Source organism: Rousettus aegyptiacus, unplaced genomic scaffold (assembly GCF_014176215.1).
Source record: "Rousettus aegyptiacus isolate mRouAeg1 unplaced genomic scaffold, mRouAeg1.p scaffold_m13_p_4, whole genome shotgun sequence".
Classification (NCBI taxonomy): Eukaryota; Metazoa; Chordata; class Mammalia; order Chiroptera; family Pteropodidae; genus Rousettus; species Rousettus aegyptiacus.
The window spans coordinates 37,540,915-37,566,875 of record NW_023416307.1 but is presented as its reverse complement, the minus strand read 5'-3'; the positions used below and the strand labels follow the sequence as shown (position 1 = coordinate 37,566,875).

The 25,961-nt window shown below is 39.8% G+C and overlaps 1 protein-coding gene across 1 annotated transcript in view; it reads right to left on the bottom strand.

Moving 5' to 3' along the window:
* Positions 1-25,961, bottom strand: part of USP13 (ubiquitin specific peptidase 13) — a 98,568-nt gene that overhangs the window by 36,605 nt on the left and 36,002 nt on the right. Inside the window, exons 5-10 of the mRNA XM_016128008.2 lie at positions 21,019-21,161; positions 19,541-19,725; positions 13,002-13,096; positions 11,710-11,897; positions 7,406-7,477; positions 6,920-7,013 (exon numbers count right to left, since the gene is read on the bottom strand). Coding sequence (XP_015983494.1) covers positions 6,920-7,013; positions 7,406-7,477; positions 11,710-11,897; positions 13,002-13,096; positions 19,541-19,725; positions 21,019-21,161 — 777 coding nt within the window. The remainder of the gene's footprint in view (positions 1-6,919; positions 7,014-7,405; positions 7,478-11,709; positions 11,898-13,001; positions 13,097-19,540; positions 19,726-21,018; positions 21,162-25,961) is intronic.

The following is a 25,961-nucleotide window of genomic DNA, read 5'->3' as shown; positions in this document are numbered from 1 at the left end:
TCAGGTCCTGGCTCTTGGCAGCAAAAATGGAGTGGCAGCTATGGCACACAGTAGGTCTCAGTGGCACAAACCTCACCTTGTCAATCAAGCAAAAGAAGTAATCCACATGCTCTCTGCAGATGTGTGACCTCCAAACCCCAACATGCTCAGCTTCCAGGCCACGTTCCCCTCCTCTGAAGTCCAGAGAACGTGCTATCTGGACCATCAGTGGGCACAGGGCACAAAATGCCCCCTACTTCCTTTCACTTTCAGCCTGCCGCTGGCCCGTCTCCTCAGCCTGACTGCAGTCTGGCAGGCGGAGGCCATGTGTCACATGTCTTAGAGATCTCCTGGACATTCAGGTCAATGCTTAGGGTCTGGAGACCTAAACATGTATGCACAATCATGCAGTCATATGCCAGAGGTGATGAAAAAGCTCCCATAGCCATCACCCTGCAGCCAAGGGGCGGCTCTACATAGAAAATCTCTCCAATACACATGTTCTAAGCAATATTTCTAGTAAAACTCAGGTGAATTTTCCTGTCCTGCTGGAAACACATCTGATCTAGTCAACCAGTATTTACTGACCACCTACTTCCTGTAGAGCACTACTGAGGATTCTGTCCTCCGAGAGCTGACAGACAAGGGAGGAGATGGGAGACAACACATGGACCTATTACAAATGTGAAAGAACACTGCAGAGGATCTGAAAAGGTACTAGCAGCTCTTAGAGAATTCCCCAAAGTGGCAGCATTTGGGAATCTGAGGACTTGGGACCTCCTCATAACTGACCAGCCTATACACACACACCTGGCTTCAGATGTGCTTCCAGCACTAGGTGAAGACCAATTTATACCTGACAATTTTACTACTTGCATATATAACTCTTGAAAACTGTAAAATTGTAACTTTCTTTGCTCACAGTACTGATGCATACTAATAGAGTATCAACCAACATAAGCATGCAAAAATAATCCTTATCTTTGTACATTATGGATAACACACATTCATTCATTCATTCATTCATTCATTCGACAGAAATTTACTGAGTGCTATAAAATGTCAGGCACTATTCTGGGCACTAGGAAGAATACTTACTAGGCCCAGGCATAGTTCTAAGCACTTTATATGCGAATCTTGCTTAACTCATCCATTCTCACAAGGTGATTAATAATAGTATTTTCTCCACTTGACAGATGAGGCAAGTACTAAGTAACCAGCCCAGGATCACACAGCCAGAAAAGTCAGTCTTTCTCTGTTTCTCTGTTTCTCTGTTTCTCTGTTTCTCTGTATGTGTGTGTCTCTTTCTCTCATGTCCTATCACTGCTTCTTGCACACATGTGCCTAGTTCTCATCCCTAATTACCAACTCCATCTTACCAGGTGCCAAAAGAGAAGAAAATACGTCTTAGATTCAGGATAAGCCCTCTTCAAAACCACACACCTCTGGAGCCAACATTACTGGCCAGTCCAGAAATTATTTCCCCACACTCGGCAGTGTAGAGGCACCACCTGAAATAAATCTTTCACACTGTGTTCCTGTTTAGGCATTCACCTGAACACGCACTCACTGCCTGCACCTGATGGTGTTACCTCTTACAAGTTGTGCTTCGAGTTTGACCGTGGCTGCCAGTCACCACCAAAGCAACTGTTTTTGGAAAGTTCAACAATCAGTAAATTCTGAAAGACTGTCTGCTGCTCTGTGCCACCATGTGGACATCCAACTGAGAGGATACGTTTCAGGAAAAACCCTGGGGAACGCCCAGAAACCATTCCCGAGACACCGAGAATGAAGAGGCCCAGCCTCATTCATTCTCCTCCGATGCCTCCTCTCTTTGTGTCCATTTCTTTTCCCTCAACTGACCATTCTTAATCCTTTGTTCAACAGTCAACCTATAGCTTGAGAATTATTGATCATCAAGAAGTTATTTGAAAAAGCTTCCTAACCAGCAAGAAGATACCTCTTTCCATGTTACATCGCAGATCAGCTTCTGGCTTTCATAGCGGGGTTTAAACATTTTAACTCAAACCTGCCTACTGCACACTTAATGCCTTAATCACCTGCCAGCCCTGTCCACCTGCTCCCATGCCTAACACCAGTGCTATCTGATTTCAGAAGGGAGGTCTCACAAATTCCCATGCTCAAATATTACTGTGTTCATTTCGCATCTTGTATATTGTAAAGTCAAGCTGTAAAAAAAAGTTAAGTTCGAATATAATTAAGCTTCCAGATCTAACTTCCAGCTTATAGGAAACACAAGCCAAACAATACCTCAAGGAAGCAATCCTTAGAGCAATCCTGGGGCAAAGGATCCAGCTCCTTCAACAAATCAATAGCTTGCAAAAAAGAAAAGGAGGGGACTTTTAAAAGATGTCTTTGATACTGCAGGGAAAAATCTAGGTATGGACTGGGTATTAGGTGTACTAAGGAACAATTGTTTATTTTGTTAGCGTGCTTCTAACACTTGAAACAACTTTTAATGTGATATTTATGTTTAAAAAAAAGAAGGTATTCTAGTTAAAGATGTATAGTGAATATTTATAGGTGAAAAGGAGGATGCTCAGATTTTGTGTTAAAATAGTTAAGGGAAAAAAGAAGAAGAGAAGGAAAAGGGAAGAAGAAAGGAAGGAGAAGGAAAAGGAAGGGCTGAGTTTGGGGGAACTGATAAAACCAAACTGGCAGGATGGTAATTCCTGAAGTTACCCAATGGTTCATGGAAATTCATTATACTTTGCTCTCTACTTCTGTGCATATTTGCAAATTTAAATAATTTTTTAAAAGACCAGGCTCTGGATAAGGCAGTTTCTTATTTTAAAGAACTAAAAGCCAAAATTAGAACCAAAAAACTAAGTCAAAAAAACTACCTATCAGGGGGTCGGTGACATTATCCGAGTGTCCCCATGGGCCTATCACCACACAAGATAAGAGAGAAAAACCAAAACTGACCAAGAGTCAGGCATGCCTTCAGTAAGTACACACTCTTACTGTGAGTTGGTTCTAAGATGCCTAAAGCAATGGCTAGCCTTGACAACAAACTGTAAGAGGAAGCCCCAGATAGTCTCCAAAATAGCAACCATCTAAGGAACCTGACATATTTATAGGATACTGTACTTACTTTCTCCATCAGCAATTGCAAAACAGATGAGCTAAAATTAAATAAAGGACTATGGTGTTCAGAATCTTTCCCAAATGCTTATACAGGATTTTCTGATGAACACAGCCAGACACTCTTCAGTCACAGTCCCTTGAGCCAAATGCTTTAATTAATAAATAAGCAGAAAGATTGAGGCTTGGTATCACATTAGAGTATCACTTGTGCAGATATTTACATTGTAAGACCATGGGAATGAAAAAAGACCCATCGCAGCCTGTCCCCAATACACAGGTATATACCATCTATTCATTTAAACTTTTCAACTTAAACTCTGGACTAGCGGTTTCTAATCCAGGTCCAAACCCCTAAGCTAAAGGAACAGAGGGCATTCCCAAGGTATTTTTTCATATTTCAAAAGATGAGTTAGAAATGTTATATCTGCCCAACCTAGGAAAATGGAGGTTAGTGAAAACCAAGTTTTAATTTGGGGCTAAAATTATATCACCTCCAAGTAGAAGACTGGTTATCTCATGCTGATTAAAAAAAAAAAAAAAATACTAAGACCAGCGACTATGTATCAATGATTATTTAGTTGGAAAATCAAATGAATTGTTGCTTAAGAAATGCATTTGTTTGGAATACAGACTTTAAAACATATTATCTTCAAAAGGAAAAATTACTTATAGTGTATTCAGTATTAAATTGTGTGAAAGCACTCTTAGAATACATAAAAATTGGGAACATTTTTTTGAAGGAAAAGTACCCTTTTATAGAGAGGCAGTTTTATCTACCACAGACACAATTTAATTTCAAAAATGAATTCCAAAATGTAAATAGGAATGGCAGTGCCTAAAACAAATACCGCAAATCTTTTTGTAGGTAAAAGTGTACGTTAACCATGCATATATGAAAACTAGATTTCACCCTGGTCTGTAGCAGACCAATTTAATACCAGAAAGCATATATTCTAGAAATAAGCCAAGATGTGACAGGTGAGAGACCCAAGTTACTGAGCTACCTGGTAATTCTGCAAACTTTAATAAGCGCCCCTTTCCTCATCCACCCACCACCATCCACACGCAGAGGCAATGCGAGCCTGAAACAAGCGCTGGAGCAACTGTTAGGGGAGCAGGATAGTGCGGTGGCCACACACACAGACCCAGGGGCCAGACTGCCTGGTGCAGAGCCCAGCTCTCCCACTCGCTGGCTTTGTGACTGTAGGTAGGGTTTCTCAGCACCATTTTCTGCATCCGTCAACACGCAGAAGAGCCTGGCCTTTCATAAGCACTACATGATGCTAGTACACTGGTGGTGATGGCCCTGTAAAAAGGCATTCCTGCCACATGGCTATGACTCCTTTCTCATGCTCTCTCCCCTCCATCACACATTCCTCTCTTAATCTCTTCTTTTCCCTGTCTCAACACATCTTCTTTCCTCTCTTGGGGCATGTTAGGTTCATCTACAAGTCGCAAATGCCAGAGGCCTGGGACAAGATTAAAAGACTCCTGATACTTAAGAAAGATTCTCACAAATTGCTTTCTCTGAAACCAACTGCAGTTGGATAATCCTGATGCTCCATAAAGTAAAATTCTCTACTGTCAAGGGGAGTGAGGATTTTACTATGAATTACTTGTGTATTCAAGTAACAGTTTGAAACTGACACCTTTAGGACCACAAAGTAAATCATCTGGTCAACTCAAGCTCATTTTGAACATTAAAAGGATCCTATTGATCATAACACCCCAGAGAAGGGAAAGGATGTTACAAGTCATCTAGAACAGAGGTCATACATTCAAATACCCAGACCACCAGCCAGGCGTGAATCACAAAAGGACTGGAACCAGCTGGAGACTGTGTGTCTTGTGAAGAAGGAAGGGCTGCCACTCAGCTCTGGGCTACTGCTTTCAGGCCTGGAATTGCCAGAGGTTGCCACTATTTAAAAGAAGCTAGAAATTCAGATGTTTATGCGTGAACCAAGCAAAACACCTGCAGGACAGATATGGCCCAGTGCTGACAGGTTATGAACCTTGAACCAGACAGAGCAGGGGTTCCCACCTGCAAGGCTCAGACCCCTGGAGGTCACAGAGCTGCACAACAGCCACTGAATCCAAAGGCAGGTAGGAAACAAGGGCCCCTGTGAGCAGGCTGCCTTGCTCACATAGGAACTACTTTTTTATTCCTAATGTAAAAGGGCTTGTGATATTACCGAAACCAAATTTTACCTCCAAACATTGCTAAATTGATAAATTTTCATTTCACATTTTCTCAAATGAGAAGATTCCAAAAGCACAACAGTCATATAACGTACACAGAACTTACTTAAATTAGAGGGGATACTTTCACACTTGCAATATTCACAACCGCCACCTAGACCAATTCTGCCACTTGCTGAGAATGAAAGGTTACATGACCTGCCCATGGTCCCGCAGCCCCTTTCAGGGCCAGGAAAGGAAGCCAGGCTTCCGAGTCTAAATCCAGTCTCGGCTTGTTCTCCTTCACCATGGAGGGAGGACTCTGCCCCAAGAGTGGCCCAAGAAGAGACTGCCTGGATGAAAGGTTCACAGGAGCTCAGAGATAGAAGAAGCCTGAATAATCCGATACCCCAGCCCTACACACAAACCATCTCGACTGCATTCCAGATGAGGCTCTTCCTGTCTTAAGTGGACAAGGAACTCACTATTTTGCAAGGCCGGATAACAGCGCAACTAGAGAACTTGTCTTCGCGTCGCCATTCTGATCTCTTGGCCTGTCCATTCGGAATGTCTATACCCTTCTCCGCCCCCTCACAACCTTCTGCCTTCTACCCACCCCCAAATACTGCCTCTATATGTTCCCTTCAGAATCTCCCTCTCCCATTTGCTCCATTTCCCCAACTAACTGGCTTCATTACAAAAAAAAAAAAAAGTTGTTTACTTTTGATTCTTGCTCTCAGTCTGCAGGCATTAGTTAAGGATGACTGGCTTACGATGGGAGCACAGAGGTCAAACACTTGAGAAACAGAGTTGGAAGAAGTTGCCCACGAAGTCAAGGCAGGGCACTCTGAAGGCAGAGCAGGTGATGGGGAAGCGGGGCACGCATTCCATTCGGGACACCTGCAGCCACAGGAGCCAAGGCCGCCAGATGCAGCTGCACGAGCTGCGCACGGCAGAATTCCAAGAGCCCCACTGAAACAGACCAGGTTGTGTAACAGAGCAGCCCTGGGAGGGGTCAGTGCCCTATCCTACAAGCACACGAAAAAGCACGTCTGGCTATTAGGATAAAGCACGTCATTTGACTACTCTATTGATTAATAGTAACTGAACAGCCAACTCCATTTCTCATGCTTGAGTGTGCTTACAAACCCCCTGGCAGCTTACCGAAAATGCGGACTGCCCGGCCCTCCCCAGAAATACAGAATCCTCAGCTCTAAGGAGGAATACGAATGCATGTGCTGTTTTTTAACAACCAGCCTCTTGAGAAACCCCAGCAAACAAAGCTGAGGATTAGCAGAAGAAAGACACTATAAGGGCCAAGATCGTGTAACCAAAGGGAAGATATTTATATTTTTATACAGTTTATTCTTTCCATCTCAGCTCTGTGTTATGAAGAATAATGTTCCTGAAGACCATTAATGATGGCAATCACATAAAATCCATGGAGCAACTGTGACTAGAAACCCCACACCTGGCTATTCCTTACGACAATTTTTAAGAGCAGACGGACACCCTAGACTCTGAAGTAAAACAGCTATTCTGACAGCTTGCTACATTTACAGCCACCATTTGCCAAATCACAGGAAATCTGCGTTCTAGCTGGTGACAGTCTCTCGTCCCTACATACCACCGTGGCCATCACTCGGACACATACCTTATGTTCCTCCTTCATCACCTGTTCAATGAGTTCAGATTTCACTGGAGGCTTTGAATACTGGCCTGAGAGAAGGCCATGTCCTAACTTAGTCCTGGACAGGAGAGAGAAATAAAAACAAAAAGGTCATTGTTGTCCCTCCTTAGAGATTCTAATATTACCTCTGAATTTCAATAACTGCAGCTCAATTTCTCTCAATTTCTCACAAATAACATGTATTTGATTCGACATGATACTAGTTCCATTTTCCAATTTTCCTCAAGTACTTTATAGATAATTTCATTTCTTCCTTCTTATAAAAGTAACATCTGCTCATGTTAAAACATTTTTAAAAATACAGAAAGTAAAGAAGAAAAGATAATTTCCTTTAGATCTGCAACCCAGAAAGAACCACTATGAACACTTTTTATTAAAAAACTACATGTTTTTAGTGTAGGACACTTTTTTTTAGGACACTTTTCTAAATAACTACAGTTGAGCACTCACATCTGTGTGTTGAAATCTTGTGTTGGATCTAAAGGAGAGTAGTCAAATATTCTTGGAAGATTTCCTACATACCTAGAAAATGAAAAGTGACAGTCAAAACATAGAAATTGGGGGAGGTGCAGAACCAAAATCATCCTGGCTAAGATCATCTTACCTTTCTGTCAAAATTAAATCATCTACCTGAAGGAAAGTTTTTCTAGAGCTCCTACCTCTGCAGCTGCATTCCTTGACCTCCCTAAAATGTTTATGCTTCTATCAGTGGGTCTCAACCCTGGGTGTGAGTTAGGAACCCCTAAAAGAGTTTCTTAAAAAACTACGAAAGCCAAAGCCACCCACAGATGTTCTGATTTCACTGCCTGAGGCTGAAGCCCGGGAATTGGACTCTTTTACAAGTTCCCCAAGTGGTTCTAACACCGCCAGAATTGACAACCACTGCTCCAATCATGCCAAAATAAATAATAATGATAATAGCAATGATTACTCGTTTCTTGAGGATTTCCTATGTTACCTGGTTGAGTCTTCATTACAACCATACTAGGAAGTGATAAGTATCGTTACCTCATTTGAGAGATGAGAAATCAGGGTGCAAATTCATTAGGTACCTTCCAAAGTTACCCAAGAGAGAGACGGATGACGCCCAGAGTGGGTCCAAAGCCATGCTCTGAATCACCCTGCCGGCTGTACCTGCCCAGGTCACGGTCCCTGGAGCCGTCTACGACCTCTTTTTCTGACCAGTTTATCCTCACAGCAATGCTAGCTTTATCCACTCATCTCTAATCTCAATATATAATCATTCCTTTCACTTAAGTTCATTTCCTATTTCACACTTTCTGCTTTGTTATTTTTCTTTCCCTGTTCAGGCTTTGGGTCTCTGAGCCTAAAATTCTAGGCAGAAGAATCCAGAAGCAGATCCCTTTCTTTGGCCCTTCATGCACCCTGCTCTGCCTGCTTCTCTGATCTCATTCCCACCCCTCTCCCCAGCCTACAATGCCCCAGCCACCTGCCCCGGGGCCTGCCAAGCTCACTCCTGCTTCAAGGTCGGGCCATCAGCTGTCTCTTTCCCAGAACACTGTCTCCACAGATCCTTGCTCCTTCTCGGGTCTGAATAAAAATCACCTTCCACCCTTCCTAATTCCCTGTCACCTGACTGTCTTTTTGGCATTCATCCTATTTGCAATTACATAACATATTTATGTTCTTATTTATTATCTGTCTCTCTAGAAATTAAATATAATCTCCATGAAGGCAGAGACTTCGTCTATCAAAATCACTGCATCTCTAGTACTAGAACAGTATCTGGCATGTAAAAGGCACTCAATAAACATGTTGAATGAATATATTTATAATGTGTAATCATATAACCCATTTCCATAATTTACTACCTACAACCCAGCAGAAAAATCATTACTGCAATAAAGCCTTAGTAGAGAACCACGACACACTACTAGTTAGCAATGACTTCTAATTAGAAACCTCAACTATTGGTACCTACTATCTACAAACTCAAAATTTGTATTTCAGATTACATACCCACATCAATATTAACAGAGGACATTTCTCTGGGGACAGTCCCATTCAAACAGCTTGAGGATGTGTCCACAAGGACAACAATTACATCCAGAAATTTTCAACAGACCAAGAACCAAATAACAGAGAAGCCAAACTTTGGAACCAAGCTATGCAGAGCCAGAGGATACAATGATGAACTCTTAGTAATAAACAACATGATAAAACTCAGCAACTCTCTTACTATTCAATCTTTATCATATTTCAAAACCTGACAAGGGGAAAAAAAGACCTCACGGGGAAGATGAACATTAGTGAAAAGGCTTATGTTTTCAGGCAAGACTGGTAAAGAAGAATAAATTTAAACAGGGTGAATCTTTGATGTCAGGAAAGTCCATTTTGCTAGTAAAAAAAGGAATTCATATTCCTTTTCTCATCAATGAGAAATTAAATTAACATGCAAAAGTAATGCTAGATAATTTTTAAAATACATATTATACCTTCAGTTTGTAATCTAGTGGTTCTCAAAGAAAAAAAAAAACATAGTTTTGCCATCTGAGAATCCATCTTAAGTTGTCATTCAACTTGTATACCAGTTTATTGAGATATGCTTTTTATCAGAATTATTTTGAAATGTAAACTGGGTCCAAGTGGCAGAGTATCAAGGAGTCAGGACAAAGTTCCCAAATTATACTGTGGTTGTGCATAAGTCATTTAATATCTACGTGAGTCACTCTTTCTACTTACAAAAGGGAGGCACTGCTCCTGGACCAACCTGCACTAAGTTAGTCCCACTGAGGAAAAAGGAGTTTACAAAGCAAGTATTTCAATCCAGTGATATTTGGTAAAAAGCAAAAAAACACGGGACAAGTATAAATAATAACTTGCTCATGTTCTAACATCCACTGTAAATGTTTAGAAAATATGATATAAAATACCAGGTTCTAAATTTAAAATTCTAAAACCCTTGAAACAAGACTGCGGCAAGGAATGAGAACCTTAATTCCAAAACACAGACATGAGTTACATTTTTTCATTGAAGAAATATTCAGAAAAGTAATTGTTTATCAAACTTTGGAGCACAGAAAGAATTTTCAAAACCTCAAGATTATAAAGAACTAAAATTTTTGTTGGGCTTTATAACAAAAGAACACAAATTTCTTCCATTCTAGTATAAAAGAAATAATAATTATATAACACCTACCATAAGGACATTCCTTCACTATTTAAATATAAAATATTTAATATAAATATTCAATATTAAAAAATCTTGGGGCATGAGACATATAAGATGAAGCAACATTGTTGCCCAATCAAACCATAATACAAGTATGAGATATAGGTAAGAACTAATAAAATAATAAGTGTATAATGCATACCTTTGAAAACGTATTCTCATCTCAGAGCTTCAAATCTGCTCTTCCTTCTATCCAACACCCTCTGTCCCCACTCCTCCCATGCATCTGTCCAGATGTGTGTCCCTGTGTGTCCTTTCTTCAGAGAGATCTTGACCACCTCTTTTCCTTCACAGAATTTACCATGTCTATAACCATGCAGCTGTTCTTATGAATATTTACTAAATGTCCATTTCAGCAAGTGGGGCTAGGCACGGTGGCCCTTTGTTTTCCACTGAACCCCCCACACCCAGTACACTGCTGAGCAAGAACAGGACCCACTCTTTCCTAGAGCAAAATCAGACGTGGAAAACTGAACATAAATTTCCAAAACCAGAAACAGGTGTAAGTCCTCAAATACCAAGAGGAAAGAAAGGGATATCTGATGTACTTGTCATTAACCACTATTACGGTCATTGGCATTTCAACTCCATTGGGTAAACTACTGCCCTGTGCTGCTACTAGTGTGCTGTCTGCCTGTCTGTCTGTCTTAGCATACGTATGTCCTATTCTGTACTGGAACCGAGGTGGAAAGCTACCCATTCTGGAAAAGACAAGCGACTATTTTCTAAACTTAGGCAGCAGCTGCCCACGACCGCTCCAGCCGCAGGTTCCGGTCTCTGTGGCTCCCTGTCCTAAGCACAGCCTTAGGAAGAAAATGGCCACAGAAACAGCTGCTCTGGCCTTCGATGTGGAAGAGGAAGACAGCCTTGGATGTGTCCAGGCAGGAAGTGCCCTAAGTCAGGGCCTCCCAAACTATCTGAAGTGAAGGGCTAGTTTTTTTATTTCAACTCACAGATGATACATTTTTAAAAATATGATAAAAATACAGTATTAGAAAAATGAAATGCCGCTTATAAAACATGACAATGTCAAATTGCTACAAAAATTTCTAAATGCTCACTCTCGATTCCCATCCTTATTATCCAGCAGCGTGAGGACCAGCACTAGTCTGTAAACCACATCTTGAGTGGTAAAAAAAAGGAAAAGCCTAAATCCTCTAAGAAACTCCACTCATTGTTTGGGCAACAATGACCAAACAGATCATTGAATCTCTCCTAGCGCATCTATAGGAAGGGATCTGGCAGGCTTGCTGTGAAGATTAATGATTAATACTTTCTTGGCATAGAGGATGATGGCCTAAAAATAAAAGCCATTATTAATATGGCAAATCCCCGTGGGAGGTTTTTCAGTGTACAAAGCTCTCCTTATCTCTCCTGATCCCCATGACACTTGACCAGGATTCTCACCCAGCTTTAGTGCAAGAAGTCACACCATGGAAGATGTGGTGAAATGTCCTGCAGCTGATGAAGACGGGCTTCCCCAGCACACACTGACTAGACTGGACCTGGATGGATAGGAGGGCAGCGCTGTGCGCCAGGTCTGCGGGGAGCGGGGACTTACGCTCTCTGGAATTCCGGGATGCTGAAAATGGCCTGCATGACAGAACTGAGATAGCAGCTGTTGCCCAGGTTCTTGAGGCCCGTGTACCCCGGACCATACATGGGCTTCAGCTTCGTCCCCGTCTCCTGGATCACTTCCCATTCGCTGACTCGCGGCTTGATGTCATTGTCCCGGAGCCCATTCTCTGTCTGGGGCAAAGTCATTGGAAAAAAACAACTTCAGCTGTGATTATCATTCAATGATCATTTCCCGTGAATTATTTCTAACAGCAAGGGATGTTTCTGCCTTCTTCTCCCCCAACTAAACAGAGGAATAAACAACCTAAGTAAAAGACACTGAGATGGTGATGGTTGCACAACAATGTAAATGCGCTTAATGCCACACAATGGTACACTTAAAAAATGGCTAAATGGCAACTTTTATGTTATATCTATATTTCCACAATAAAACACACACACACACACACACACACTTAAAAGATTTAAAAATAAAAGAGGGATTGAGAAGGAGATAGGAAGAGGAAAGAAGACAAACAGGAATCAAAAAAAAAAAAAAGCAAGTAGAATAATTTCGAGAGAAGATAAAACACAACACAGCATACAAAAAGGCAAGGTAGTTGGAGAGGAAAGTGGAATAACACCAGGGGGCTTCGGAGGGCCTTGAAATAGGTGGACGGCTTTAAGAAGAGTGGAGAAAATAAATTAACTAGTAGCACGAGTGAAAAAGAACAGATAGAAGGAGAGCATGAGGTGAGGAAGATGGCCTGGGATAGAGGAAAGAACACAAAATATGTACATTTAAATAGTTCCTCATAGGGACAAATTTACACAGTCATGAAAGCAGCTTGAAAACAATATTAAATAAAGCAAAGCTTTTCCATCAACATAAATATGTTGGCTTATTCTTTCCACCCCACAGGAGCTCTGCTTCCCTCCCTGAAATTAATTAAAGTGATGTTGGTCACAGATAATTTTAAAGGTTATCTTTCCGTACCTTCTCCCTTTAACGAACAAAGGTGATTCATGCAACTCTCCATGAAAGGAGATAGAAATTTTGCACATAAACTCCAACTAAAACAAAATGCTACTTGACGAGGTACCATTTTTATTATAACATAAAAAAATCTAAGCTGGTAATCAAAAGGAAATGCAAATGAATTACATCTGAGAAGTAAATGTAAACATTTAAGACCTAAAATCTAAAAAATGAAAATTCATGTTAGAGGAATTCTATATTAAATAAACCAGTTCCCCTAACAAGGTGAAAACAGAGACAAAAGTAGATGTTCTCACCCCGTGCATATGGAGCATATCGATTCCAAAATGCGCTAAGTGCTTGGCCAAATGAGGATCCAAAACAGGCTCTTCTTCTTGAAAAGAATAAACATCTAGAGGGTGAAGAGAAAATAAGCACTGAGATCTGTAACCAAGTCATTCAGTACTTACCATACAATTTATTGAGATCCTACTATGCACAAGGCTTAGATTGTGTCAATGAACAAAGCAAAAACCTCTTCCAAGTTAAATTCAACCGGGGAAAGACAGATGATGAACAACAAACAACGAATGGGTATTTTTTGTAAATGTACCCATATATAATTCTTTTGACATTTCTGGAAATAATTTAAAAAAAGTTTTTGAAACTAGAAAATAAGAGAGCAGTGTCTAAGTTAGAATAATTTAAAATTAGAAAAACGCAAATGCCTAACAGGTTAAATACTAAAAACATCAACAAAAATCTCTGACCTAATAACCTGAAACAACTATATCATCCATATTTTTCATCTATGACAAGTGACAGAAAAATGCCACTCAAATACTGGCTAGAAGGTGAAAATGACTTTCCCTAGACACTTGAACTTTCATGATTACCAACTAGTGAGAGAGTTTCGAAGACTCAAGACTTTAAGCCTCTAATTATCAGAGCTCTGTTTGAAAATAAAATTGCTAGAATTACATTATTAGCACTGGCCTAGAATTCTGAAACTAGTAAAAATCACAAAGTACCCTATGGTTCTTAACTCATCAGACTCATGCCTCATTGTAAAATTAACATTTTCTATCTCCAGTCATTAACTGCTCCAAAGATACAACATGATTGAGTCAGACACCATAGTTATTTCTTACCCCAATGACAAAAACAGTTTAGTGAGTAACATACAAGTAATCTAAAAATAAACTGTGATCCTTAAACTTGGCCATAATGAAAAATTTATAAATGATATGTCATCATAGAAAAGAAAATCTGAAGTGAACTCAGAGGCTCAAAATCCTCACTTCTAAATTTTTTTATTAGGAAGCTTACTTTATCTCCAACTTCGGCTCAGTAAAGGTAAGGCTTAGCTCAGAAAACTACTGTAGCAAACAAGCACTGCCTGACCAATGTGACCCATCCCCGCCCCCTAATGTGACTTTAAAATTTGGAGTCAAGAAGCACATTTAGGAATTTTCCAGAGGGATCCTCCCAGGAATAGCCCAAGCAGTGTTTCACAAGTAACTACACTCACTTTAGAAGGAAACCGGTCATTGTTTTGTTTCAAGTTAAAAGACAAACTAAACCATGGAGAATATAGAGAGATCCACAGAAGGAAAAAGATAAAAGTTTTAGAGCATGAATAACCTATTGATGTAGTAAGAATGCTAGAAAATGGTACATGCAGTAAATTTTAAAATGAACATGCAGTAAATTTTAAAAGGAAAACGTTAGAGAACAGAGATGGAGACTGAGATCAAGACTGAGGATCTGTGATGAATTACATCAAAATGGTGATAATTTGTTATCTCTAAATAAGAATGCTTCTTTTTTGAGGTTGTTGGTTTTTGCTTTTTTCTCAAAATTTATTATACTATTTTGATTGAAAAAAATTCTTATGAGCAATTCTCAAAGATTAAAATGATTCTGTTGGATGATACGATATCAGAGTACAACTGCTCATTACTGTTCATCCACATGGATTAATTTACTCATTCATTTACTCATCCAGTCATGTATTCATCAAATATTTACTGAACACCAAATTTATACAGACATCGACAATATGTTGTTAAATAAGTCAAGCAGGGTCTCTTCCCTCATAAGTTTAAACTTTACTATTTCAAACAGTCTTAGAAGAAATGCTGGTATAAAGGACCTCAGCATACATCATCTTGGATATGGTTCAGTCGTGTGACTTTAGGATCTCTTCCGTAGCCCCCAGAAAACATTAGAAATCCAAGTCCTGTCCTCAGATTCCCACACAGGAAAGCAAAAGGGGGAGAGAGGTAAAGATGTACCTCAACAAGTTCTTACATCTAGAAAAAGAAACAAAACCAGGGAAGCCAGCTTTGCTATGTTCTCACAGCTCAAGTGGAGAGAAAAAGAACTTTTGGTCAAACACCAGATAATAAGTCAGAGAAAAAAGAATGAGAAAAGTTTCTCTTCAAAGTGCTGATCTATCCGCCCAAACAGCATCTCTCCACCATGAGCTTCCACAATCAGGAAAAGAGAAACCAGAGAATGCCCCAGTAAGTATTAGAAAAATAAACAAAAAATTAATGAGTTCAGAGGCATGTACCATCATCACCTTAGAAAGTATAACTCCCACGACAGATAAAACCTAAACTATAGTCAAGAAAGGAAAACAAGCAAGAGTAAAAAGAAGTTAATTAAAAAAAAGGAAGAAAGGAAGGAAGGAAGGAAGGAAGGAAGGAAGGAAGGAAGGAAGGAAGGAAGGAAGGAAAGATCAGAAGCAAATTTTACTGGTATATCTTCCTCCATCTGTTTACTCCACAAATATCTACTGAGCACCTACTATGTGTGAGTGGCCATGCCAGAAAGTAGAGGTATAATAGTGTACAACAAGCACAGTGCTTAGGCTCTGCTGTCCAAGGTGGCCACCATTAAACGGTTACAGGATCTTGTAAAAACTGCTATGACGGAGCAGTACAAGGTGCTACAGAGGCACACAGGATGGACACGAGCTAGGTCAAAACTAAAATGAAGTTGTCAATGGCTTGATTCCAAATCTTCAGGCTATGACAAACTCAAGGGAGCTTAAGCCCAAGTCACAGAATGAAGATGACCAAAGCAAAAAACCACCTTGAGATGCTATTGAACTAGTGCAGGGCCAGTGAGATAGGTAATTTCACAGCTGTCTTGGGCATCTCTGGAAGACTCTCCTGCAATCACCCAAGGCACTAAAGCACATTCTTCGGTAAACTAGTTTGCATGATGGGAAAAAAAAAAAAAAAAAAAAAAAACATCCTTTCCTTCTTCTATCCCTTCTCATTCCCATCCCACCAAGAATCTCATCCTTGCTTTGCCAAACCAATATCTCCTCCCACAGAGGAAAGCTGTTTGTTTGTTTCTTTGTATGGTGATCTGTTTCTTGGTTTGTTTGTTGTTATACCCATGGGGACCAAGTGGAATTTGATATGGGGCCCATTTTTACTATCCAGGCCACCGCAATGGCCTAGTCTGGGGCATTAGGGCTTCTTGGAAGAACTAATTCTGAGTTGAGACCTCAAGATGAGTAGGAGTTTCTCACTGAATAGGATATATCCTTACGGGGAAGAAGGAAACCAGGATAATCAGATCCCGCTACCATTAAATATTTGACCTCACAACATGCTTGGATTCCATGTTTACTAAGCAATAGTCTAAATATAATTCAGCTTCCCAAGGGGAAAGAATGTACTAGTCAAGCAGACATAAACATCCCACTTACAGGCAGTTGTATTTTTCATTATAAACTAAAAACTAAACACCCTGAGTGTGAGCCTTTGTCTCCTGTAAGTTGGATCAGCCTCAATTAGCTTAGCATGTTTGGAAGATGGGACCCTCAGCAGTGGCATTTGCACCAAAAGGTGGCTACCCTGCCCCCAAAGGGCCACAGCGTACACAAGGTTCATCATTAGATATTTAGGGAAACTTTATATATTTTCATTCACTTATTTGGCTTTTAAATATATAAGTTACAGTTACCAATCTATTAAACACAGAGTTAAAAGAAACTAAAATAGAATTGATGCATACCAATTGTTATATTCTTTTATAAAATGATAATTAGACTGAAAATAATCATTTATGTTAAAACCAATTATGCACAAGATAAGCAGGGATCAACTCCTAATCTTTTTTTTCAAAAAGTGATCATTATTTCAGCTAAATAAATTCAAGAATTCCCATAACAGGATGTATAATCCATGCTGCCACTGTGAATGTTTTATGCACCTATGATTAAAACAGGAGTATTTATTCAAATACTATCAATTATTTGATAAAGAAAACCTTAAAAGTTCTCCTTCCTCTAAAAAAAAACTAACTATGGCAGATAATGGGTTAATATTCTTAATAGCTAAGATGTTTAAAACCAATAAGGAAAAACACCTACACACAAACCTATTAGAAAATCAATCTAAGAAATTCACATTAAGAACTATGATTGGCCGAAAATACTATGAAGAATATTCAGTCTCACTAGTAAAGCAAATTAAAATAAGATACCAGGATTTTTAAATTTTTCAATACCTGAAGTTGTCAAAGATTTGGTAAATTCTTATCCATTGCTGGTAGGAATGTAAGTTACTACAAATGTTTTCTAAAAAAAACTCAGCAATTGAACATTTAAAAGTCTCAATCCTTTGTTCATAGGAATTTACCCTAAAAAAATCATCAGATAAACACCCAAAGATTTGCAAAAGTACAAAGATGTTCATCAGAATAGCAAAAAAATTACAACTCACAGGGCATAGTAAAACTATTTATGGAACTATCATGGGATACTGATGAATATTTAATGACAGGGAAATAATAATTTAAAGTTAAATAGAAAAAAATAAGGTATAAAACTTTATACAGTGTGACTCAATTTTTGTAAAATTATGGGGGTGGGGGGATGTGCGCGTTTATATGAGGACTGATCAAGGCCTTAAAAAACAGAAAAGACTGAAAGAAAATATCCAAATTGTTAGAAGTGATTTGTCTGGCAGGTGGTATTACTAGTGATTTTTATTTATTTCCCTAAACTTTTCTCTGTTTTCTAAATATGTTACACTGAACATCTGCTTCCTGTATAATCAAGGGGCAAATATAAAACTCCCTTCCTCAAGCTGAAAGGAAAGAAATTTCAGATGTACTCTAAATTGTAGTTTAAAAATTTCACACTAGAAAAAGGCTTCTGGAAAACTGAAGATGCGCAGAAAATAGAATTAACCTTTGCCTTTATTATTAGCATACATTTAAAAATATAATTATTTAAATATTTATATACCAGATGGTTCGTTTAACAAAAGTATGTGGCCTAACATGTGTATGATTTTGTATAGAACCCAGAGATAAGACATAGCCCAGCTTTCAAAAAACTGAAATTTTAGAACTAAGCCATGTATACAAATAGTTGTAGTCTTAGACAGGATTTTCTAAGAGTTAGACTTCTAATAACTGGTCTTACCAAAGTACTACATAAGACAGCATAGAAAGCAGTAACAATTGAGTTATTCTCCCCTTACAATTTCATCCAATAGAATTCCTACATTACAAACCTTTCTCTCTGGTCCCTTAAAAGGTCAAGGATGGTTGACTAATACAGCAGTCATTCAACACGGCAATGACCTGCAAGTACCTTGCCGTAACCCATATCCAACCACAGATCCTGAATTTTCTCTTCAGATCTGGAAGTCTTAGGATTCAACCTGGCTTGTGCAGAGATTTGGTTCTGTTTTTTTTTGTTTTTTGTTTTTTGTTTTTTTGAGGGGGCAGGCACAAGCACCAGGGACTCTTGCAGCTACTTTTCTCTGATAAGTTAAGTCCACTAACTTTGGAAGGAGGAAAATTATCTGATACATGAATCAAAAGAATCTTGACATAAGTGCCAGCCCTCAGTTATAAAATAAACGAGTTGACAAGTGTACCACATTTAGCGAAAATACTCTAGCCAATTAAGGAGGCTAATTCAGTCAAAGAATGATAACAGAAAAGTCAAATGTCTTTATATTTCACCTAAAAAAAAAAAATCGCCTTACCTTAAAGTAAAAAGAAATAGAGCCTAAAGCCTGGAAAGACAGAGAAGACAAACCTAGGTGTTGATCTAGAGCGACACTTAGTAAATATTTTCAATGAGGCTTAGATGATTTCTTATAGCCACTGCTCAATATTTAAGTTTCTCATTACTTACCGTGATATTATTTCCCTTTTTCCTCACAAAATGGTAGAAAGAATTAACTATAAACATGACCAAACACTAACATTTAGAGCATGCAATATGAGAACATAAAGGAAAAAAAAAAAAAAATTCTGAAGCTGACACGTATAGAAACCAATTCTAATCCTTGCCGCACACAAACACCACTGCTGCCAGCTGACAGCAGGGACTCTGAACACACGGTATCCCCAAAACTCATCTTCTCCATAATGAATCCATTTGTTCCTAAAATGATACTAATCCCCATAATGAATTCTAGGGCTTCCCCCTACTGTTCTAATGGTAGGTTTGATCGTGTACACTCACCTCACAAATCCTGGTTCCTACTTTTCCCCTCTTAGCCATACAGAGATATACAGAAAGATAATAATAATAAAAGCAGCTAGCTTTTATTAAGACCTTACCATGTTCACTGAGCTAGAAGCTTATGCACTTATCAAACATATGAGGGATTATCCTCAAGATGAGGAACCTGACACTTAAAAGATTTGAAAACTTGCCCAAGATTTGACGACTAATAAGAGACAGAATTAGGATTCAAACCTGACGGTCTGGGTCCAGAGCCCACATCCTCCAACCCTAGGATTAAGGTGCTAGTTAAATCTCAGAGGGAGGCACTGCAAGTTCCCAGAGGTGTACAGGCACACTCACCTGCCCCGTCAGGAGTGATGGTTCCCAGTTTCACAGCTAGAGGGTAGCCCATGTCTCTGTAATGCTCCAGCGCATGCCCATTCCCCCCAGAGCTGTCGAAAAACCACTTCCCACACAGCACAGAGCCGTCGGTCAGATTCAACCAGAGGTTTTCTCGCAGGTCACACCTGGCACATTTCCAACCACTGGAAAGTCATTGGAGAGCAGTTAGTACAGCTGGAATGCAAGGCATAATTAGAAAATTAACATCCAAGAAAATGGAGTGTCTCAAGCTAGGGGCCACAAGAAACAGTCGATGGAATGTGAGACCCCTCCCAGAGCAGGACAGCTCAGTACCCTGCCTGCCACCCAGATGGGGACTAGCTCCTCCCAGCTCCTCGATGGCTCTTTCACTTTACAAAACTGACACAACCTGAGGACGGGAAGGGAGGTCATTTTCTTAATATTCCTATGTCAGGGGCAGTGGAATTTAAATAAGTTTAAAACATTAAGGATCTCATGTATATAAGCATCTAAAGTTAGAAAGTATTAACCACACCTAGGAAAACTAGTTTAAACAAAAACCTACTACACGGCAAAGCTAAATTAAGTCGAAAGGAAATCAGCTTAAGTGAAGGTTAAAAGTTGCATATGCACCAATTACCTTACAGAAGTTCTGTTGCTTAATTCTAATAAACACCCTTCAGCATCAGTGTTACCAGGCCCCCATTGCCAACGGGAGAAGCTGAGGTCACGTGCCTTCGCTAACACTACACGGAATGGGAACGCAGTACAGTCAGGATTCAACAAGACTGGACACATTCCTAATCCATCAGCTTTTTCCTTCTAGCACCTGCCTCTGTAAACACACCGGCTTCTAACAGGAGATGCTAATGTAGTCCAGAGAGCATTCCAGCAAAAAATGTGACAACCAAAGACTGTTGTAAGTTGGGTTCCCCAAGAAGCAGACTCTGAAAGAAAGGTCTGAATGCAAATAGGGTGTTTGGAAGGCGCTCTCAGGACGTACCACAGCAAAGCGAGACTGGAAAGGGCAGGAAGGCACCATGGGCAGCTGGGGCTCAGTCCAGCTGGGGAACTCCAGGAGACAGGTATCCTACCTTAGGGGTAGGGATGTAGGGTATTTACCCAGCCACACCACAGTCACTGGTTGAGAGTTCTTCCAGAAGGATAGGAGGGAGCATTAACTCTGCTGTGTTTCTGACTGTCCCATGTACAGTCCTACCAAGCTCTCAAGAAAAAGCATTACAGGTGCTTTCAACTGGAAGCCTTAGTGGGGAATGGCCTAAGGGGGATGGGCTGGCCATGCTCAGCATCTACTACAAAGGTACAAATAATTTTTAAGAAACTTTTTGAGCTTATTTTTTAAGTTATCTGATAAGAAAATATCTAACTGCTAATTCTGAGAAGAGGTAGAAAAGTTAAGTATCCCTTTGGCCAGTTTAGGGGGATAATGTTCTGTGTCGCTATCTGATGCTCACCTTGGAGGAATCCTAACTCCGTTGTCCAACTGAGTGAGGTTATTGGCATACTTGGATACTGGCAACTCACTTTCCCATGTGTCTGGGTCCTGCTTTCTGTAGGGAGACTTTGAGCTAAGAACTGCATCACAAGCAATTGTTACCTGTAAGACAAACCCAGATGTAACATATTGAGTTTAAGAAAACAGCAACTTCTATAAAATGAATTTTAAAATTTATTAATAAATACGGCTTAAGCCAAGAAAATTCAAATAGTACAGTTATCACAAAAACAAGGTCCTGGTTTCCTGACTCCAACACTTTCTCCCTGGATCAAGGTTTTTTCACTGGTCTGGAATTTGCAGTATTGACAATGACACAAGGTAGCAAGGAGCCAAATCTAGTTTGTAAGCCCAAATGTAGGAATCAGATTTAACAATTCCTACCTCTTAGCAAGCAGAATGAAAGGTATAAGGTGAACAATTTATAGGGGTGAAATTAGCTACCAGAATGCCTAGGATTTACTCAAGTGGTGTGTTTTCCTCCTAACAAATACACACCCAGATATCCAATATCCTCAACTCATCACACAATGGCATGTGGTCAAGGGCACTTGAATGAAATGCAAGCAGCACAGCTCCATTACTTAATCTAGTGCAAATGTGACCCTGGACAGGGACATGCCTAAGTGTGTCTGTGCCAGACCAGTCCACGTCATGAGCAAATCTGTGATGTCCAGCTTGGGACCAACTGACCATGGGGAAGGGAGAGCAGATTCTCTGCTTTCCCCCAAACCCAACTGATCCTAGACATATGCCTATCACCACATTTGTTATTTGCTTAATCCTTTATCTTATTCCTAGCTGTCTTTACAAACATATTCTAGTAGGAATGTAAAATGGCACAGCCACTTTGGAAAATAGTTTGGCAGGTTCTCAAATGATTAGAGTTACCATATGACCCAGAAATTCCACTCCTAAGTATATACCCAAGATAAATGAAAATATGTGTCCACACAAAACCTTATACACAAATGTTCATAGATGTATTACTTACAATAGTCAAAAACAACCCAAGTGCCCATTAATGAATGATAAATGGGTTAGTAAAATGTCATATATCCATAAAATAGAAAGTTATTCAACAATAAAAAATAAATGACGTACTCAAACATGTTACGGCCACAAAGAACAATGTACTGTATGATTCCATTTATATGAATGTGTAGAATAGGCAAATCCATAGAGCTAGAAAATGGATTAGTGATTGCCAGAGGCTGCGGGGGATGAGAAGTTGGGAGGTGATAGCTGTGGAATAACAAAATAATTCTAAAATGAGATAGTGGTGATAGATGCCCAACTCTGGATATAATAAAAGCCACTGGATTGTTTTATTTTTAATTTTCAAACAAAATTTTTATTTTACATCACCAACATCTTGCACAGTTAGATGGACTTCATGCAGAATATTTTCCCCTGGGTAGCACTGGCAATTGACTCTACAATTGATTAAGAGACAAGAGAGGAAGTTTCGCCCAGCCGCCATCCCACCCCTACCTGGCCCATTGGCCATTCCTATCAGTCCTGTACCCAAAACCTATTTGCAACCTATCTCTTCTCAATTTCGACCATACCTAGTTCCAACCACCATCACAGCTCACCCAGATGGCCCACAGCATCCTCCTCAGTCTGCTTTCTTCCAGAAGCTACAGTGATCTGCTGTGAATATTAGATCTTATCCTTCCCCAGCTAAAACTCCAACGTTATACTGAACACTACCAACTGACGACACTGGTCCAGGCACCAACAGAAATACGGAAGAGGTCCCCACCCTCGAAAAGTTATACCCCATTACAGATCAGGCACTCATAAATATATTTTAAAACCCTTTAAAAGAGATACTTCCATTCATCTCTCACCAATAAGCACTGTTACATAATTACCCTCTCTTTTCAACTATCAAAACTCATCTCTTACCCCTTCCAGGGCTGCCCACACCTAGAGAACAGAGCTGAGTTCACCACCAGCCCCTTCCTGATTTCATGGAGTTATTTATGCCACCTGAGCACTTCTGACTAAGCATCCAAATCTTTTTAGTCTGGCCTGTTATTATAATACCCTTGTTTCACTGACTAACCTCAATCCCTTCCCGGTCCTCATCTGAATTTTCTCCACTCCCATTAGGTCCTTTTTGAGAGTTCTGATTTGCAATGCACAATGATTTTGACCAAGATTTGGATATGATATTCTTTTCTTTCAATATTCTTCCTCGTGACACTCAATAAAATTTCCTTAAACTTCTGGACTACTAAAACACACTGAGCTAGTGTTTCCAGAATATCATCTAAAATCACTAACGGCCTCTTTTATGGACCATAGCTGAAGGCCAGGATCCATCATCCTGTTAGTAAACTGTGAATTATCTTTCCCTGGATTTGTTATCTGGAGTGAAGCGAGAGCCCTTGTTACTAGTCCTGGCTCCATCCTAAGTCTCTGTAGGCCTCAAGTTCAATGGGGTCCTAGAACTGGTTCAAACTGATTCATAGATTTGATTGTTAAATATTAAGAAATTCTACAATATGGTTGTTAAACACAGCCATTACTAAAAATTAAATTCTATAAACCTATCATTGAATAAAATATATTTTTAAAAGGTAACAAATATTCAAAACACTTTGCAATTGTTTTACTATGTCTCCCTTATTTACATCTGTGTTATATAAATGGTGGGGATTCTGTATAAAGGTAGGCTACTGCGTGTCTCTTCCCAACACTGCATTCAGTGCTATCATGCTGAAACCAGGCATGGTGGCGGCATTTACGCCACAGAAATTAGCAAACAAAGCAGGACTTTTCCCTCAGGAAGCCGGTTGCCAACCACTTATAAACACCACCACTGCCTGAGTTCCTGATGTTTAAAATGAAGCACTGGATTCCAGGTTGTAAGATCTCTGCTGGGCCCCAAATGCTATGTCTCTGTGAACCCCGCATTGCTAAGTGGTGGTTTAACTTTTTGATAGAATCTACAGAGTATGTACCTGAAATTGAATTTTTTCTGTGCTGAGAAGCTCAAGAGATGAAGGAAGAGTCACCTGGTTGAATGATTTTGAGCATAAAAATTTTTGTTACTTAAAATTTTAAAAAAAGAATTTTGAAATACCAAAATGTAGGGGGAAAAAACATGAAATAAAATATAGTAACTACCTTTTTTTATAGAGATAAAACCTATTAACGTCAGATAAATCCAGGCTTTTCCTTCAATCTCTCCTTCCAAATAATTCTTTTTTTTTTCACTCTTAAAGAATTCTTAATTCTAAAAGACTTTTTATTAAAAACCATTATATATATTGCTGGATTCAGATTTCTACGTCATTGCACTTTTAAATAAAAGTATTTGCACTTCAAATTATGTTCTGAAATACAGGAAAAATTAAAAGCATTTAAAAACTTTTTTGTTAGCTTTTCACATAAAGACTTTTTCTTTATAATAAGAGAAAAATCATTTCTCATGACATTTATTCACAACCTGCTTCTTCTTTTCTAGCAGCAGACCTAAGAGTTATATTAAACAAGGGCAATAAGAACTCTCAGTATTACTGAGACATAAGCTTTAGTATATAGTATCAGGTAATGGGATGAGGCAAGACCATTTCGTCCACTCCTATATTTTTATCCTTGGTTACAGCCATATGAGTCAACAAACAGGGAATTGGAGAAAGCAGAGGTAATTTAATTCTGTATGCATTGCCGAAGGTGTGCACTTAGTACTAAAAAAGATATGTTATACCTACTAATTAGATGAAAAAGCTATAATACCTAAATGCAGAACATTTTCACTTCTATGGTCTTATATTTAGGGATAAAGTAAGTCAGGGGCAAGAGAGGTTGAACTGTAGAAACCTGGCCCCTAATGACCTGGGGACCCCAAACGCAAATGTTCCTTCTTGGCAAGGGCAAGTGAGCAGGTAGCTGAGAGAGAGTCACACAAAGTACTGAAGACTCTAGGACCTAAAGACTTGGCTTTGGTTCTGGCAGAGTTTGAGAAGGGAAAAAAAATGAACTGGCATGTCCACATTCAAATCGACCCTGTCCCCTGACTCCACTGCCATCTGCGGCCAGGCTCTGAGAACTCAGAGTGTATACACTGGAAAAAGGGTAAGAAATGGAAGAGAGTAAACGAAAGGAGGGTGGAGTGGCAGACACAATACAGGAAATGAGGAAAGAATGGGAAAAATGGTTAGGGTCCCCGGAGGAACTCTGAGCCCATTTCCGAGATTCGAGAGTTGAAGTGAAATAGAACTCGGCTGCTTCCCACCACCACTGCCATCCCCAGCTTCAAGTTGTTTGGGAAGATGACAGTCACTCCACAAAAATGAACTAAATTCTAAAACCTAGAAAAGAGTCTTAGACCTCATGAGGAACAAAACTGAAAAGTAGGTTTGCATTACCAGAGTTCCTGCAGACCCCCGATTTGTAAACATTTGGTTATTTTATAATGTGTTGCTGTGTTGTTTCAGCAATGGGACTCTTATTTTTTCCCCAAACAAAATCCTCCGTGTAAGGCCAACACGCAGAAGACATAAAAATAGTCACTCCTCTGATCAGAAAACAGCCCCTCTGCAACGGCCCCTCCACACCTCAGGGGCACAGTATGAAAATCTAAGCAACGGATGGTGAGTCACAGGCAGCAAGAAGCCAGCCCGCCTGGAGGAGGACAGCCTAGGAGCACAGAAGCCCAAACAGCACCGGCAGTAATAGGGAGCGGAGGGTAACTGGCCTAACGCTACTGAGATGCAACCCTGCAAGCCCTTTCACAGAGAAGAAGCGATATGCTTATGTTCGAGCTCATTCTTCTCCTCTTCTTTCATTCAACCCGCCTTCCCCGCCCCACCCCCCAGTGCACACACACCACACACGCACACACACCTGACACAGAGAGTCACGCGCATCTAGCTAGCAGCCGTG